Source organism: Brachypodium distachyon, chromosome 1 (genome assembly GCF_000005505.3).
Source record: "Brachypodium distachyon strain Bd21 chromosome 1, Brachypodium_distachyon_v3.0, whole genome shotgun sequence".
Classification (NCBI taxonomy): domain Eukaryota; kingdom Viridiplantae; phylum Streptophyta; class Magnoliopsida; order Poales; family Poaceae; genus Brachypodium; species Brachypodium distachyon.
In genome coordinates, this window is record NC_016131.3 from 18,275,356 (window position 1) to 18,289,354 (window position 13,999).

The window sequence follows — 13,999 nt, forward strand, 5'->3', positions numbered from 1 at the left end:
CTACCGTCCATAGCTAAGTTCTGTTTTGTGATTTGCTGCATAGTACTACCTCCGTTCCTAAATAATTGTCGCTGTTTTAGTTCAAATTTGCACTAAAATAACGACAAGTATTTAGAAACGAAAAGAGCAGTTCATAATCATTCCGTTTCATAATATAAGGCACGCACGCATTTTAAGATTTTGATTTGACCATCAATTAGACCAACAAATTGTGAATTACTCCATGTATTATAAAAATTATACCTTCTTTCAGATATGAATCTAGTGGTATAATTTTTATAACACATTATGTTAGTCTAATTGATGATCAAAGTTGGATCTCGAAATACATGGGCATCCTATATTATACTTTTTTGAGTTTTAAAACTTTAAAATGTGATTTTTGCCAAATTACCAAAAGTGAGTTCCTATCTACTTGGGTCCATTCTAGCATTTTCTATAGACAGGCACCAAAGAATGTTTTATGACACAACAAAATAAATCCATGGCCTACATAATTTTTTCCAAAGATTTTTCCCCATGAATGAACTATTCAAACTTCAAAGACACAAATGGTAGGACTCCATAACACGTGCCATCTTAATTCATGTGCTTTACTTCTTTCTGCATATTAAAATTCCTAAGCAAAGAGGCCCCAAGTATGATTCTCTCTTGACGGTCTTTGAATGGTTAAATCAGAGCCTATTGATACAAAATAGGCGCAGCTCAAATCAATCATCGAGTGAATCCAACATAGAATAACAAGTCGTATCTCTGGAGCTGCAACGGTAGAAAGAAACAAGGCAAAAATAACCCAAAGGAACTCAGTGACCTTACTGAGACCATCATGTGAACAAAAGCAAAGTGACAAGATTAAGCCGCACAACAAAGACAATACTTTGATTCCACGGTTCTTTGGGTCATCCAGGCAGGAAGGCACCAACAGGATAAGACAGTAAGACTGCTTCATAGAGAAGCAAACTCTATATACTTGAGATGATGAAGCGCCAATATCCTTTCCTTGCTCTAGCCTCTTTTAATGGCGCAATCTGCAAGTCCCCATTATAGTACAGTACATGAGTACCACACCATTACTTGAATGTAGCTCAGCATGTGTCCCCTCAAGTGCAGAAGTAACTCACACGGGTCATCTCAAACATTTACAGAAGTAGTACAGCAGTATCAGTTCATAGCAATCCAGATGATACAAAGAGACCTACTATTTAATATACTCCGGGGAACTCAAGTAAGATGGAAAAAGAGGCAGTACGGTAGATATTTGTAAGCAAGCGGTGTAAAGAAAGCAAAATCAAGATCGCTGTTAGTCCACATTGTAGGTAAGAGCAACATAGATAAGTTCGTGAGTACTCCAGTATGCATACATGAACACACCACCATGGCACAACGTAAATTGCCTAAATATTTTCAGTGTAGTGCAGGCAAGTGCCCTTTGATCATGTCTGTTCCGTGTGTCAAGCCAATATTGTTTGGAGGAGAGGGTGTTGCAAGCAAGATTTTCTCCTTCCAACAAACCCCTTCTGTGTACAATTGAAAACATTAACAATAGGAAAGCAAGGTGCTGTGCCCCACACCTTTTCTGCATCACTTACGAACAAAGGCTAATAATCTGGGATGGATGCAAACATGTACCCTGGTGCTCCTCTCCATGAATAATAAGCAACTCGAGTTTCATAATATCCTGAAAATCAATATGATGAAAACCGCATAACCATTCATATAAAATGGAACATCATCCCAAAAGAGTTTTGTGACAGCTACCTGAACATAGAATTTTTTTTATGCCCGCAAAGCAAAGGAAGTGCTATTCCACAAAATCAATCACTTGCAGAGAAGCTAAATGCAAAATAACTGGAGTGATTTATGTTGACATACCAGGAAGAAAAGCAAGGATGCCCAGGAATAAGAGACCATATGCCTGGGTACTATCACCCTCCATGTGACTTGTGAATATAAACCATGAGAGGGAGAGAAGTGAAATTCCTAGCAAGAGAAGAAAGATTGCTAGTGCAATTGACTTCCACGGAATTGCCCTGTGGGATTTTGGAGTGTAAGCAAACCGAAGGTCAACATCATTGTTTTCGCCATCCCTATCCTCTGTAGGAAGAGACGAGTACTGAACATTGCGTCTCGTAGGCATACTGTAGAACTGGAATCAGAAATGTTTGAGTAAAAAGTAGTAGTGGCAATATGAAGAAAAGTACGCTGTGGGAAAGTCTAACTAATATGCAATGTGCTACAGTAAGAAAAATTGTGCTCCACCCAGTGGCGGTGCCAGGTCAAATTCATTATTATGTAAAAACTTTGCTCAATTTCTCCCCTTTTTCCATATGAATCGACACTTGTACTTTTATGATTTGCTCAACTGACCTCACAGGTCAAACATGGTTTCGCCAACCCCTGGAACTAGTATAGGCTAGATCACACAATGATAACTGATGCGGTTGATTTTCTCATATATGATCGATTGCATGATTTGGAAGAATTATTTAGTTATCGACAATTGATCAATCCCATCTATGAGGAAAGAAAACATTTCAAGCTTTAAGATACCTCAACATTTTGGAATGGAATGTTTCATCAATCAAAACTAAGACCCTGAGGTACAACCAAAAGGTGGATCTGTCAATGAAGTACTCAAATAATGTATGCGCTCATTTTCAATGATTAGTTTAAATTTATTGGTCCATCTAGGACAGTATGTACGACAGAGTTATTCTACACATTAGTAGCTTGAGATGCAGTGACCAATGGATGAGAAAACCATATGAACACATAAAATGCACAGGAATTCAAGAATGAAGTGTCAGAAGATAATTATCTTCAACACTTTATCCTTGGCTGGCAAGTGGCTTACACGGAAGGACCTCAATGGTCCTTCACGTCTGTAGCAGATAGGGCGTGGTTAATCGATTCTACATTTCAATGTAGGTCTGACATCCATGTATCCCTGTACTAGTGTAGTGGATCCTGCCACGGGCGGATGACGCCCAACCTTGATTTTTGCATCAGTTACGAATTGGGGGAGGTTTAGGAGATGAAACGGGGGGGGGGGATAAAGGGCGGAATCCATTCGTGAGGTGATGGGAGGAGAAACGGCCGGCAGCGAGAGAATCGAAGGAGGGATCAACCTGGTGGCGGCGCTCGCGCGAGGAGTAAGACGAGCGACGGAGCGAGGGGGCTACGGCGCTCGGCAGCGGGATGGGGAGGGAGGGGTGGCGGTGCTCGCGCGAGGAGGAAGACGAGCGACGGAGCGAGGGGACTGGGGCGCTCGGCAGCGGCGGGACGAGGAGGGAGGGGTCGCGGCGCTCGCGCGAGGAGGAAGACGAGGGGGACGGAGCGACGGGGTTGGGCCGTTGGGGCGCTCGGCAGCGAGATGGGCCAGGGCCCAGAGGAGATCCGCTGGGTAGCCCACCACTTCTCAAATTCCGTAAACTCCGCTCCGAAGCCCAACGCTGGAGCTGGGACCTGGGAAACGTGTTCGGCCCAGCGCTCTGCTCCCGACTTATTAATTTCGAATGTTTCTAAAAAAAACTTGATTTCGAATAAGTCGGGAGAAACATTCGAAATCAGGTCTTGCAACCGCAGGATTAGCACTAGCATATCATTGAGATAACTCATATTAGATTCGTATAAAATGTTTTTTGCTGTCTTCTCCTAAACAGCGTGTGGGAAATTAAAAACTTGGAATTTTGGGTTAGACTCAAGACTCAATCTGAAATTAATTTCTGAAAAATCTCAAAAGCCCATTCATGTAGTGGGATGAGGAAGTGGGAATAGTCCCACCTTACTAGTTTAGGGGGAGTTGGACCAATATATAAGGTATGTTGGTTCTCACCTCTTGAGCAAGTGGGAAAGTCATAAATTAACGTTTTTCACCTTTGGTTAATACACCGTTCATCTCACAAAGATCAGAATGTATGAGCTCTAACGGTGCTAGGTTCTTCTCCTCAGCAGCCTTGCGAGGCTGCTTCGCTTGTACACAAGCTTGGCACTTCGAATTTTTAGCCACAGTGATTTTAGGGATTAAACTCAGATTTGCTAATCGCGTCATGCAACCAAAATTAATGTGACAAAGTTGTGAATGCCAAACATTAGACTCATTATTAATAGAATTGACGCTGTTCACGACCTTATTACAAAAATCCGAAAGGGATAAGCGGAACAAACCTCCGCGCTCATAACCGTTACCAATAAATTGTCCATACTTAGACACGATAATTTTATTGGACTCAAACACTAACTTAAATCCGTCCTTGCAAAGGAGGGATTCACTAACAAGATTCTTCTGAATGGAGGGCATATGCTGCACGTTCCTCAGCTGCACGATCTTTCCCGAAATAAACTTCAGATCCATCGTGCCAACACCATGAACAGAAGCATGGGCGCCGTTCCCCTCATCACTGAGGAGCTGATGGCCTGATATGAAGAAAATAAGGAAATATCAGCACACACATGAATAGTTGCGCCTGTATCGACCCACCAATCGGTGGACTGACATACAGAAAATACAGTAAATAAAATACCATACCTGCCTGCATCTTCATTGTTGCCAATGGTCAAATTAGCAAACTTTTGCCGAATCTATCCTCCTTTGCGCTCCTTGAAGTTACTCGCTCAATGGCCAAGTCATCCGCACACAAAGCAAGGATTCTTGTCCTTGTTGCCTCCTTTCTTCTTCTTCTTAAAAGTGGTAGTGTTCTTTGGACCAGCATTATTGAATGCCTTTCCCTTTTCCCTTGTTGTTACTGTTGTTGTGGTTGTTCCTCTGAACCATGTTGGCAGTGGACGTACCCTCTTGTGTGTTGCCTTTGGGGCCAGCATCTTTTGCTCTCGCCTTCTCCTCAACATCAAGAGTCCCAATCAGGTTCTCCACAGAGATTTCTCATCTCTTGTGTTTTAGTGAAGTAGCAAAGTTCCTCCACGAGGGAGGAAGCTTGGCGATGATGCCCCCGGCGACAAACTTGTCGGGTAGTGGACACTTGAATTGCTCAAGTTCCTTAGCCATAGTTAGTAACTCATGAGCTTGTTCCACTACAGATCGGTTTGCAACCATCTTATAGTCAAAGAACTGCTCCATGACGTACAGCTCACTGCCAGCGTCAGATGCGCCAAACTTATCATCGAGCGCATCCCACAACTCTTTGGCATCCTGATAGTGCAGATAAGCATCAACGAGCTTATCTCCCAGCACACTACAGATCGCACCGACGACTACAACACAAGCCTCAACATACAACTGCTGAGAAGCAATTGTTTGAGTCTTCCCGTGTTGTACCGCCCACCATGCGCCCATAGCCACGAGCCACATATGACATTTATACTACCACCTCTTAAAGTGCAGTTCAGTAAACACAGGTGGTTTCAATGCGACAGCAAATTGAGACATCGAAAATTGCCTACACGGATAAGGTTTTTGGATTGTTGAATAATTAAGTAATTTTGATGAATATTTAATCCAGAAAAACAGTGTGTAAAACATGTAGCACATTATATCATGCAAACTAGACAAATTAAATAGCAACGCACAGCAATAAAACTCATCTAATTTCACGGCATGAATAATAGAACTACTAATCAAAATCAATAAGAAAGAGCAGATTACGTACGGTGCTGTGCTCTTTTCTTGTGTTTGTTTGTTGAGGTCGGTGACGAGTCCGGTGGCGTCGATGTTCATGCCGGCAGCAGCTGCAGCCTTGACTACCTCCTGAGCAGCGGCCAGTGCCTGCGCTTGCGCCTGTGCAGCAGCAGTTGCCTGGGCTTGGAGTTGGGCAGCCTGCTGCTGTGCTTGGAGTTGTGCAGCCTGCTGCTGCTGAGCTAGAGCGGCTGCCTGAACCGCGGGATCTGCGAGGTCGTCGGCTATTGGTGATGAAGATGCCGACGAAACAGAGACGTGAAGAAGCGAGCAGTCGCGTGAGAACGCTCCCCAAAAACCTTATCGACTGTCTCCCGGGCAAGATCTCGAAGGTCGGGGTTCCGGAGGCCTGCTCTCCCGGCGATCTGTGCACGCAGTCGATGGGATGGAGTAGCAGTTGGCGGCGAACAACGAGATTGGATCGTGGGCGTGACGGCTAGGGTTGTGGCGTCGTCCGTCCGGAGGCCGGGGTAGTCTTATTATATAGGCACGCAGGAGGACTTCGGTTCAACCAAAACCGACTCCGCAATTATCGGGATTTGTTACGCGTCTGCAACGGATTCCGACTGCCAAAAAGATAAGCACGACCCGGCACGGCTCGAACTCGATCCACGAAACGCGGCGCGGCGCGGCGCGTCGTGACGAGGCGAGCGGAGGAGGAGGAGGAGGAGGAGGAGGAGCGCGCGTGGGGATTTCCCTTGCTCACTTGCTCAAGAGGTGAGAACCAACATACCTTATATATTGGTCCAACTCCCCTAAACTAGCAAGGTGGGACTATTCCCACTTCCTCATCCCACTACATGAATGGGCTTTTGAGATTTTCCAGGAATTAATTTCAGATTGGGCCTTGGGCCTAACCCAAAATTCGAACAATCCCCCACAATATCTCATAAGCACATAAAATTGCCGTTGATCAAAAACTCTGTTTTTAATATACCAGCGTTTCAGTGGAGACCGGTTAAGGTTGAACATCCACCTAAACAAATTGCTTCACTCACGCACAACTGAACAATGGACAAACCTTGAATTGTCAGTTTTCTGTGTTAGAGCTTCACTAAATTGTTGTCTGGTACTGGGCTGCCGAATGCTACCACGCGGTGTGGAGCATATAAATCATTCTCCAGGCCCTTTCATGAGCTTACTAGAGACCACCCAAATCTCATAGACTGCGACCAACAGTCAGGCTCATATAGGTGTGTTATTTAGAGACTACTCTGTAGGACAGTATCTCCCTTGCAAATTAATTCAACGAACACATTATGTTAAACAACCTACCATACAGTACACGAGAGTAATGCATCGTCAACCTAGCTGTTCATCAGTTAGTCGAGACAAAGAAGACAGAGCATAGCAATATGTAGAAGTACCATCATTAGAGCTGCCAGGGTTAGTAACAAGTGCAATTGATTTGGAACCGGTTCTCCTAGCAAGAATATCTAATTCATGAGTTTTCAATTTTGAGTACAGAATATCAAGTGTAAGTGTGCTCATGACAGTAGATTCTCTAATAGATGTAACTTTCATCTCCCATATGGACATATCTAATGCACTCAAAAGTTGCCTAGAAGCCTCAGCATCAGTATAAGTAACACCTAATGCACGTAAATTGCTGAGAATCTTATTAAAGCGTGCAAAGAATTCATCCAAAGATTCACCTGTATTCATCTCAAATCTCATGTACTCCTTTTTGTACATGTCCTGACGCACCTCCTTAACAGAATTTGATCCTTCATGATAACTACAAAGTGCGTTCCATACCTCATGAGCGGATGCAAGGTGAGCGTCATGGTCGAAGTCACTTCATTGTAGACCTTGGATGATGTAGTTCCTCGGCTTGTAGTTGTTCTCCACGTGGACCAAGTTTGTTGGTGTGATCGCATTGTCCGCGGGAAGCTCATAGGGCTTGGCGATCTTCTCCCATATGGCGTAGCTTTGTGCCATGATGTATGCCTTCATCTTCGCCTTTCAAAACTGAAAATCAACACCATCGAACACACAGGGTTTGGTAGAATATCTATCCATATCTAGCAAGTCTAATCAACCGGTTAAGATAAATTAGAGAGACCTTACTCTGATACCAATTGTGAGATCGAGATAGGCAATCAGAGGGGGGGGGGGGTGAATGATTGCGCGGAAGCAAATTAAAACTTTTCCCGAAAGTTCAAACCCTAAATCACCTTTCTGTCCGTGATAGTAAAACAGCCGTAACTTTTGATTGGATGAACCAAAAAATACGTATGAGTATGCAAAAGAAATTTATTGAAATTATCTAACCAACCCAAGAAGAATCAGCTCAATCGGACGTACCAATCAAAAGATATGATGAAAATAGTAACAGCTGACAGAAAGTTACGAGGATTAATCTAAAACCAATTTCGAGGAATAACAAGAAAGATGAATTAATCGCAATCTTCACTTGATCTCGTGATAAACCTGCAGCAAAGTATTATGAACTCGTGATGAACCTGCACCAAAGTGTTAGAAAAATCTAGCACGAAGAATCCACGAAGATCCGAGAAGAACAGAGATGATACCGCCAACGAATCTTTTTATTGCAACGATATCGATCGATTACAAAAGATACAACCATGCATCCAAGAACTCTCCAAGAATTGATCTAGATTCAAAGCTCTGAGTACCCTCACGTCCTTGCTAAAACCCTAGCTAGGGTGCCCTCTATTTATATGGGAAAATTCGCGACCCTAAACCGAGTCCGAATCCAACACGAACTCCTCTGTCCCGGTCGTTATTCTGCCCGTGGGGCCCACAGACGACCTCGGATTGAGATGACTCCAAAATAAAAGTTGTTTGTCTCGACAACACTCACAACTTTCATGTGGATCACTTTTCCATCTGACGTCATCTTGATGACGCTACTATTTAATCTTTAAACAGCTCTCATCCAGCCACGGCTGGACCTACATATCTTCACGTCGATGCCACTCTATGCCATCAATTCTTCTTGTGATGTCTTCAAAACTCGACCATCACGTGTCGAATATCTCCAATACTCTACATCTCCGGTATAAACAACGTACGACAAACCGGTGCCCTCCTAGATCATCGTAGCCTTCACTTCCATTGTTACTTCGCACGAACGTCCCGCATGACCTTGATCCTCGACCTCAGCTTCTCCCAAGCTTCGTCCCTCGATCCGATCATCGACCACGTTCCTCTAGCTCCGGCAACACCTGAAAGCGAACACACAAATAACCAGTACGAGCATAAGTCCACAACTTGACTCAGGGTAAGTTCCACACAACTCACGCCATGTTTTCACATAAGAAACTAATGGATCAGCACACCACTAGCAAAGCACTAAGTCCAAACAAGATACATGTCATCACATAAATTTCCATATTATCCAAAGTATCCACATCAATGTTTCATCTAAAACACTTGCCAATGTTACACATCACATATGATTTCACAATTTATAAACATGGTTTTGGAAATTTGGATTCTCAAAACCCGGTGGTTGCTTAACATAAACCTCCTCATCAATGAAGCCATTGAGAAAAGCACTTTTAACATTCATTTGATAAAGCTTGAAACCTTTAGATGCAGCAAATGCCAATAAAATTCTTATAGCTTCTAATCTAGCAACAGGCTCAGGCTGCCGCTCTAACTCAGCAGCAGCAGGCTGCACAACTCCAAGCACAACAGCAGGCTGCCCAACTACAAGCCCAGGCACTGGCCGCTGCTTAGGAAGTAGTCAAGGCTGCAGCTGCTGCCGGCGTGAACATCGACGCCACCGAACTCGTCACCGACCTCAACAAACAAACACAAGAAAAGAGCACAACACCGTACGTAATCTGCTCTTTCTTGTTGATTTTGATTAGTAGTTCTATTATTCATGCCGTGAAATTAGATGAGTTTTATTGCTGTGCGTTGCTATTTAATTTGTCTAGTTTGCATGATATAATGTGCTACATGTTTTACACACTGTTTTTCTGGATTAAATATTCATCAAAATTACCTAATTATTCAACAACAGACGTCTCTATAATTGGACATTTTTTTCAATCAAAAAACATCATTGGACATATCCTTACTACTTGTTTCGATAGAGGGAATAAGAGAGAAAGAAATGAGAGTCGGATGAGTGTATGATATTTAATTATTTGGTTGGTTGGTGTGAACGAGGAGCGGAGGAGGGGTTAAAATTCAGAAGAAGTTGTTGCTAGAGATGATCCCAACCATTCATCACTATTTTGTTATCCTCGCTCTCGCTAAGCTAATTCCTCGTGAATTTCCACCAACAAAAAACGAAAATAGACTTTCCTCGTTAATTTTCACATTTATTTCCCATCCCATATCAAACAAGAGTTTAAGATTAAAATTCAATTTTCCATGTCTAATATCCTACAAACTCTCCCCTTTTAAGCTCCTATTGCCCTTACATGATATTACCAAACATGTTGTTAGAGGATGATTCGGGATACAAACTTTTCTTCGCATGGTTTTCGTGGAGGTACCCAGTATAGGTTATCCTAAAAAAAAGGATGGGACATATAAAAAGAGAGATGTGGCGATTCAACCTTTGTATTACGCGTATTCTCGTTTGAAACCTAGCACATAAGTATGAACTACTGTTTGAAACTTAGCAAAATTATACAGTTAGTAGAAAACATTCGCGTGAACTCGTAAAGAATGCGTACGTGTGCGCGTCTTTCTCTAGTAGTAATCGCTAGAAGAAGAAGCTCGCCTCGCAAAAGCAAGCACGATGATTAATTGCGAAGGCAGAATATATATTGGCCCGCCGTCCCGATCGAGCGGTCTAATCGTACGACCCCAGGTGCTCCACGCCGGGTCATGTTTAATTTGCCCTCGCGTGTCGCTGTCGCCACACCGATGGCTGGAGCCCCGGGGATGCGCCACTCAACGCCAAGGATATGAAGCCCTTGCGAGTCACTAGAGTAAAACAGAGCTAATTAAATACTACTGCTACGAAGTACTCGTAGAAACAAAAGCAAATCTCTCCCACCCGCGCCACCCACAGTCCACAGTCCACACGGAGAGAAGTTTTCATGGGACGCCGAGCGCGCGCCATTGCGGGGTGCAACCGAATCGCTCGAAAATCCGCAACCAATTAAGCTAGCTATAGCTAGCGCGCGCGTTCCGTGTGCCCGAGGGCGGCACGATCCAGACCCGTCGCCAGTCCGTGGCCATGGCCATGCGCACGCCGATCAGTAGTGCTCGCTGCTGGCCACTCAGATCCCGCCGCGTCCCGAGCTCTGGCACACAATCTGTTTCACCGTACTGCTCCGAGGAGAATTAGTGGAGCAAGGCCTCGTTGATCGAGTGCCGCGACGCTATATAAACCCACTGGCCGGTACCTAAGCTTAGCTCCAAGATCAATACCACCAAATAAGCTAGCGAGATAAGGTGTAATCCGTAATCTCATGGCGATGGCACGCACTCTGGCCCTGCTCGCTCTCCTGTGCGTCGTCCTGGCGGCCGGAGCCGCCTCGGCCTCGGCCGGCCGCGTGGACGTCGGCGACATGCTCATGATGGACAGGTTCCGTGCCTTTCAGGCCACGTACAACCGCACCTACGCGAGTCCCGAGGAGCGGCTCCGTCGGTTCGAGGTGTACCGCCGGAACGTGGACTACATCGAGGCCATGAACCGGCGGGGCGACCTCACCTACGAGCTCGGCGAGAACCAGTTCGCCGACCTCACCGTGCAGGAGTTTCGGGCTATGTACACCATGCCGGCGCGCGTCGACTCTCGTCCGGACGCATGGCGCCGCCGCCAGATGATCACCACGCTCGCCGGGCCGGTCACTGAGGACGGCGGGAGCTACTATTCGGATGCGTGGGAGGAAGCTGGCCCGACCAGCGTGGACTGGAGGTCCAAGGGTGCCGTGACGCCAGTCAAGGACCAAGGCGGATGCGGTAAGATATATATCGGTTTTGCTATTGAAAAGTCACCTGATTTTTAATTAGAGATCGGTCGATGTGATTGACCGTCGGATCTTAATCAATGATAGCACGTGGGAGATGGCAGTGTGGAGATGACCGTCGGATCTTAATCCAACGGCCATGATGCATCAAATGAGATTTAAGACCATTTAAAAAAATCAAACGATTAGGAAATAAATAATAGCCACACCCAATATATATATAGTTTCTAAACAATTAATATTGTGGTCGCAATCGGCGAGGACAAGCGAGAGTGAGCATAAATGCAATAAGGATTTCCTTCATCCGAATGTTTAGAAACTAAGGATATATTCGTCTGTCCAATAAAGGATATCTCAACTTTGATTAAATTTGAATGCATCTATACACTAAGTCATGTCTAGATACATCCATATTTTGACAAACTTAAGATATTTTTTGTTGAACGAATGGAGTAGATAATGTTGACTCGAGGAAAAACCCACAGACGTACGTGTGCATAGAAGGTGACATGGCGAATGGACCAAGTAATCATGATTCTGATGATCACCAACTAATTAACATGATCGGCTATATTCATGCTTGATGCTCCATGCAATTGCATCGCCATCGGATACGTGCGTAATTCGATCCCAAAGTACATGGGCAGACCCAAAATCTGCTGAGCCATTTTTCTTATAGAATTAATACACCTAAACACAGGTGTATCGTATACTAAAGGAGACGATTGCGATGCAGCTATAAACCGATGGGCAAAAGTTTCCTAAAGTTTTGCAATTGCTCGCTAATATATACTCCCTCCGTCTCATATCAAGTGACTCAAATTTGCCTAAATATAGATGTATCTATATCTAAAAAACGTCTATATACATGTAATTGAAAGTCACTTGATATATGGGACGTAGGAAGTAGTACACCCTGGCCTGAAGCCACAGATCCCACGCTACTGAAGGAGCTTCATTTGAATAGACCCGCGCTGATCCATACCGATCCCTCCACACAACGCAGAAGTTGAAAAGAATCTGAGCCATTGGGTTTTAACATAGGAGTACACAAATTCATACAGGGTTCCGTCATGCATACAAACGACTCACAGGTTAAAACGCATCTTAGATTTTCTTTGCCGACTACATATACATACATATTCGCAGGTTGTTGTTGGGCGTTTGCCACGGTGGCAACGATCGAGGGCCTGCACAAGATAAAGACAGGCCAGCTGGTCTCCCTTTCGGAGCAGGAGCTGGTAGACTGCGACGACGCCGACGACGGATGCGGCGGCGGGCTCCCTGAGATTGCCATGGAATGGGTCGCCCACAACGGGGGCCTCACCACCGAGGCCAACTACCCGTACACAGGCAAGGCCGGGAAGTGCGACCGCGGCAAGGCGAGCAACCACGCGGCGAAGATCGCCGCTGCCCAGATGGTGCGAGCCAACAGCGAGGCCGAGCTGGAGCGCGCCGTGGCGAGGCAGCCGGTGGCCGTGGCGATCAATGCTCCGGACAGCCTGATGTTCTACAAGAGCGGGGTGTACTCCGGCCCATGCACCGCCGAGTTCGATCATGCCGTGACGGTGGTCGGATACGGCGCCGACAACAAGGGCCACAAGTACTGGATCATCAAGAACTCGTGGGCGGAGACGTGGGGGGAGAAAGGGTACGGAAGGATGCAGAGAGGTGTCGCTGCCAAGGAAGGCCTGTGCGGCATCGCCACACATGCCTCCTACCCGGTGATGTGACCTTAAGTGCTACGGCCATCAATCAGTTACTACCAACTCCTAGTACAAATGTATGCATGGCATTACCTTCAAAATGCTACTAAAACCATGCAAGGTCTATATGAACGGCAAGCGTCATCTTGGATAAAGAAGATGCTAAAATAAGTCGAAGGGGGCACACAAGGAATGAAGAGACGTTGTACGGTGTCAGTATCCCAAGAGCTATCATTTGACAATATAATAATGAAATCCAAATGAATTGTTGCTGGAATACTCGTTATTACAAGGTCTGGGTTTATTTGATCTATGCCCATCCCATTGGATGCTCGATCATAGCTATCATGCGTCATCGAGCGGCGGGATAGAGGTAGTCATCATTGGCGACATTTTGTGTCATTGTTATCTCGAGTGACGATGGTAATTTACTTCCGCGACATGTTTCCTCCACGACGCTTTTGATGCCAGTGTGCATGATGGCATGCGAGATATGTCCGTGATGTGCAACTTCTGCGTCCGAGAAAACCACGTAAAGATCAGACACACACCGAGGAAAAGAATAGGGGCATGGTTTAACAGAAGCCCCATCCGTTACAGTCGTTAGATAGGAATCCGGTGGAAATCTATGGTATCATGGGATATATGCAAACTACCTTCATTATAAGTTAGTTATTTGACTGGATAAAATTAACTGAGCACACGAATGCAAATATTTCTCTCTCTCACTCACTTCAACCTGAACACATGCAACT

The 13,999-nt window shown here is 45.1% G+C and overlaps 2 protein-coding genes across 2 annotated transcripts; one reads left to right on the plus strand and one right to left on the minus strand.

Annotated features, from left to right (window-relative positions):
* Positions 1 to 852: 852 nt before the first annotated feature.
* Positions 853 to 3,186, minus strand: LOC100824361 (transmembrane protein 230). Its single transcript, XM_003562723.4, has 3 exons — positions 3,129 to 3,186; positions 1,873 to 2,146; positions 853 to 1,678 (listed from the first exon to the last, which is right to left on the minus strand). The coding sequence occupies exons 2-3, from the start codon at positions 2,135 to 2,137 to the stop codon at positions 1,599 to 1,601; spliced, it is 345 nt and encodes a 114-aa protein (XP_003562771.1). The 5' UTR covers positions 2,138 to 2,146; positions 3,129 to 3,186; the 3' UTR covers positions 853 to 1,598.
* Positions 3,187 to 10,973: 7,787 nt separating this feature from the next.
* LOC100824662 (macrodontain-1) lies at positions 10,974 to 13,523 on the plus strand. The gene is made up of 2 exons (XM_003562724.4): positions 10,974 to 11,530; positions 12,688 to 13,523. The coding sequence occupies exons 1-2, from the start codon at positions 11,038 to 11,040 to the stop codon at positions 13,269 to 13,271; spliced, it is 1,077 nt and encodes a 358-aa protein (XP_003562772.1). The 5' UTR covers positions 10,974 to 11,037; the 3' UTR covers positions 13,272 to 13,523.
* The last annotated feature ends 476 nt before the right edge of the window (positions 13,524 to 13,999 follow it).

Coding starts and splice junctions, on each gene's coding strand:
- LOC100824361 (XM_003562723.4), bottom strand. CDS start 2,137: ATGCCTACGAGACGCAATGTTCAGTACTCGTCTCTTCCTACAGAGGAT. Junction 1,679..1,872: donor CATCCTTGCTTTTCTTCCTG/GTATGTCAACAT, acceptor ATTGATTTTCAG/GATATTATGAAACTCGAGTT.
- LOC100824662 (XM_003562724.4), top strand. CDS start 11,038: ATGGCGATGGCACGCACTCTGGCCCTGCTCGCTCTCCTGTGCGTCGTC. Junction 11,531..12,687: donor CAAGGACCAAGGCGGATGCG/GTAAGATATATA, acceptor ACATATTCGCAG/GTTGTTGTTGGGCGTTTGCC.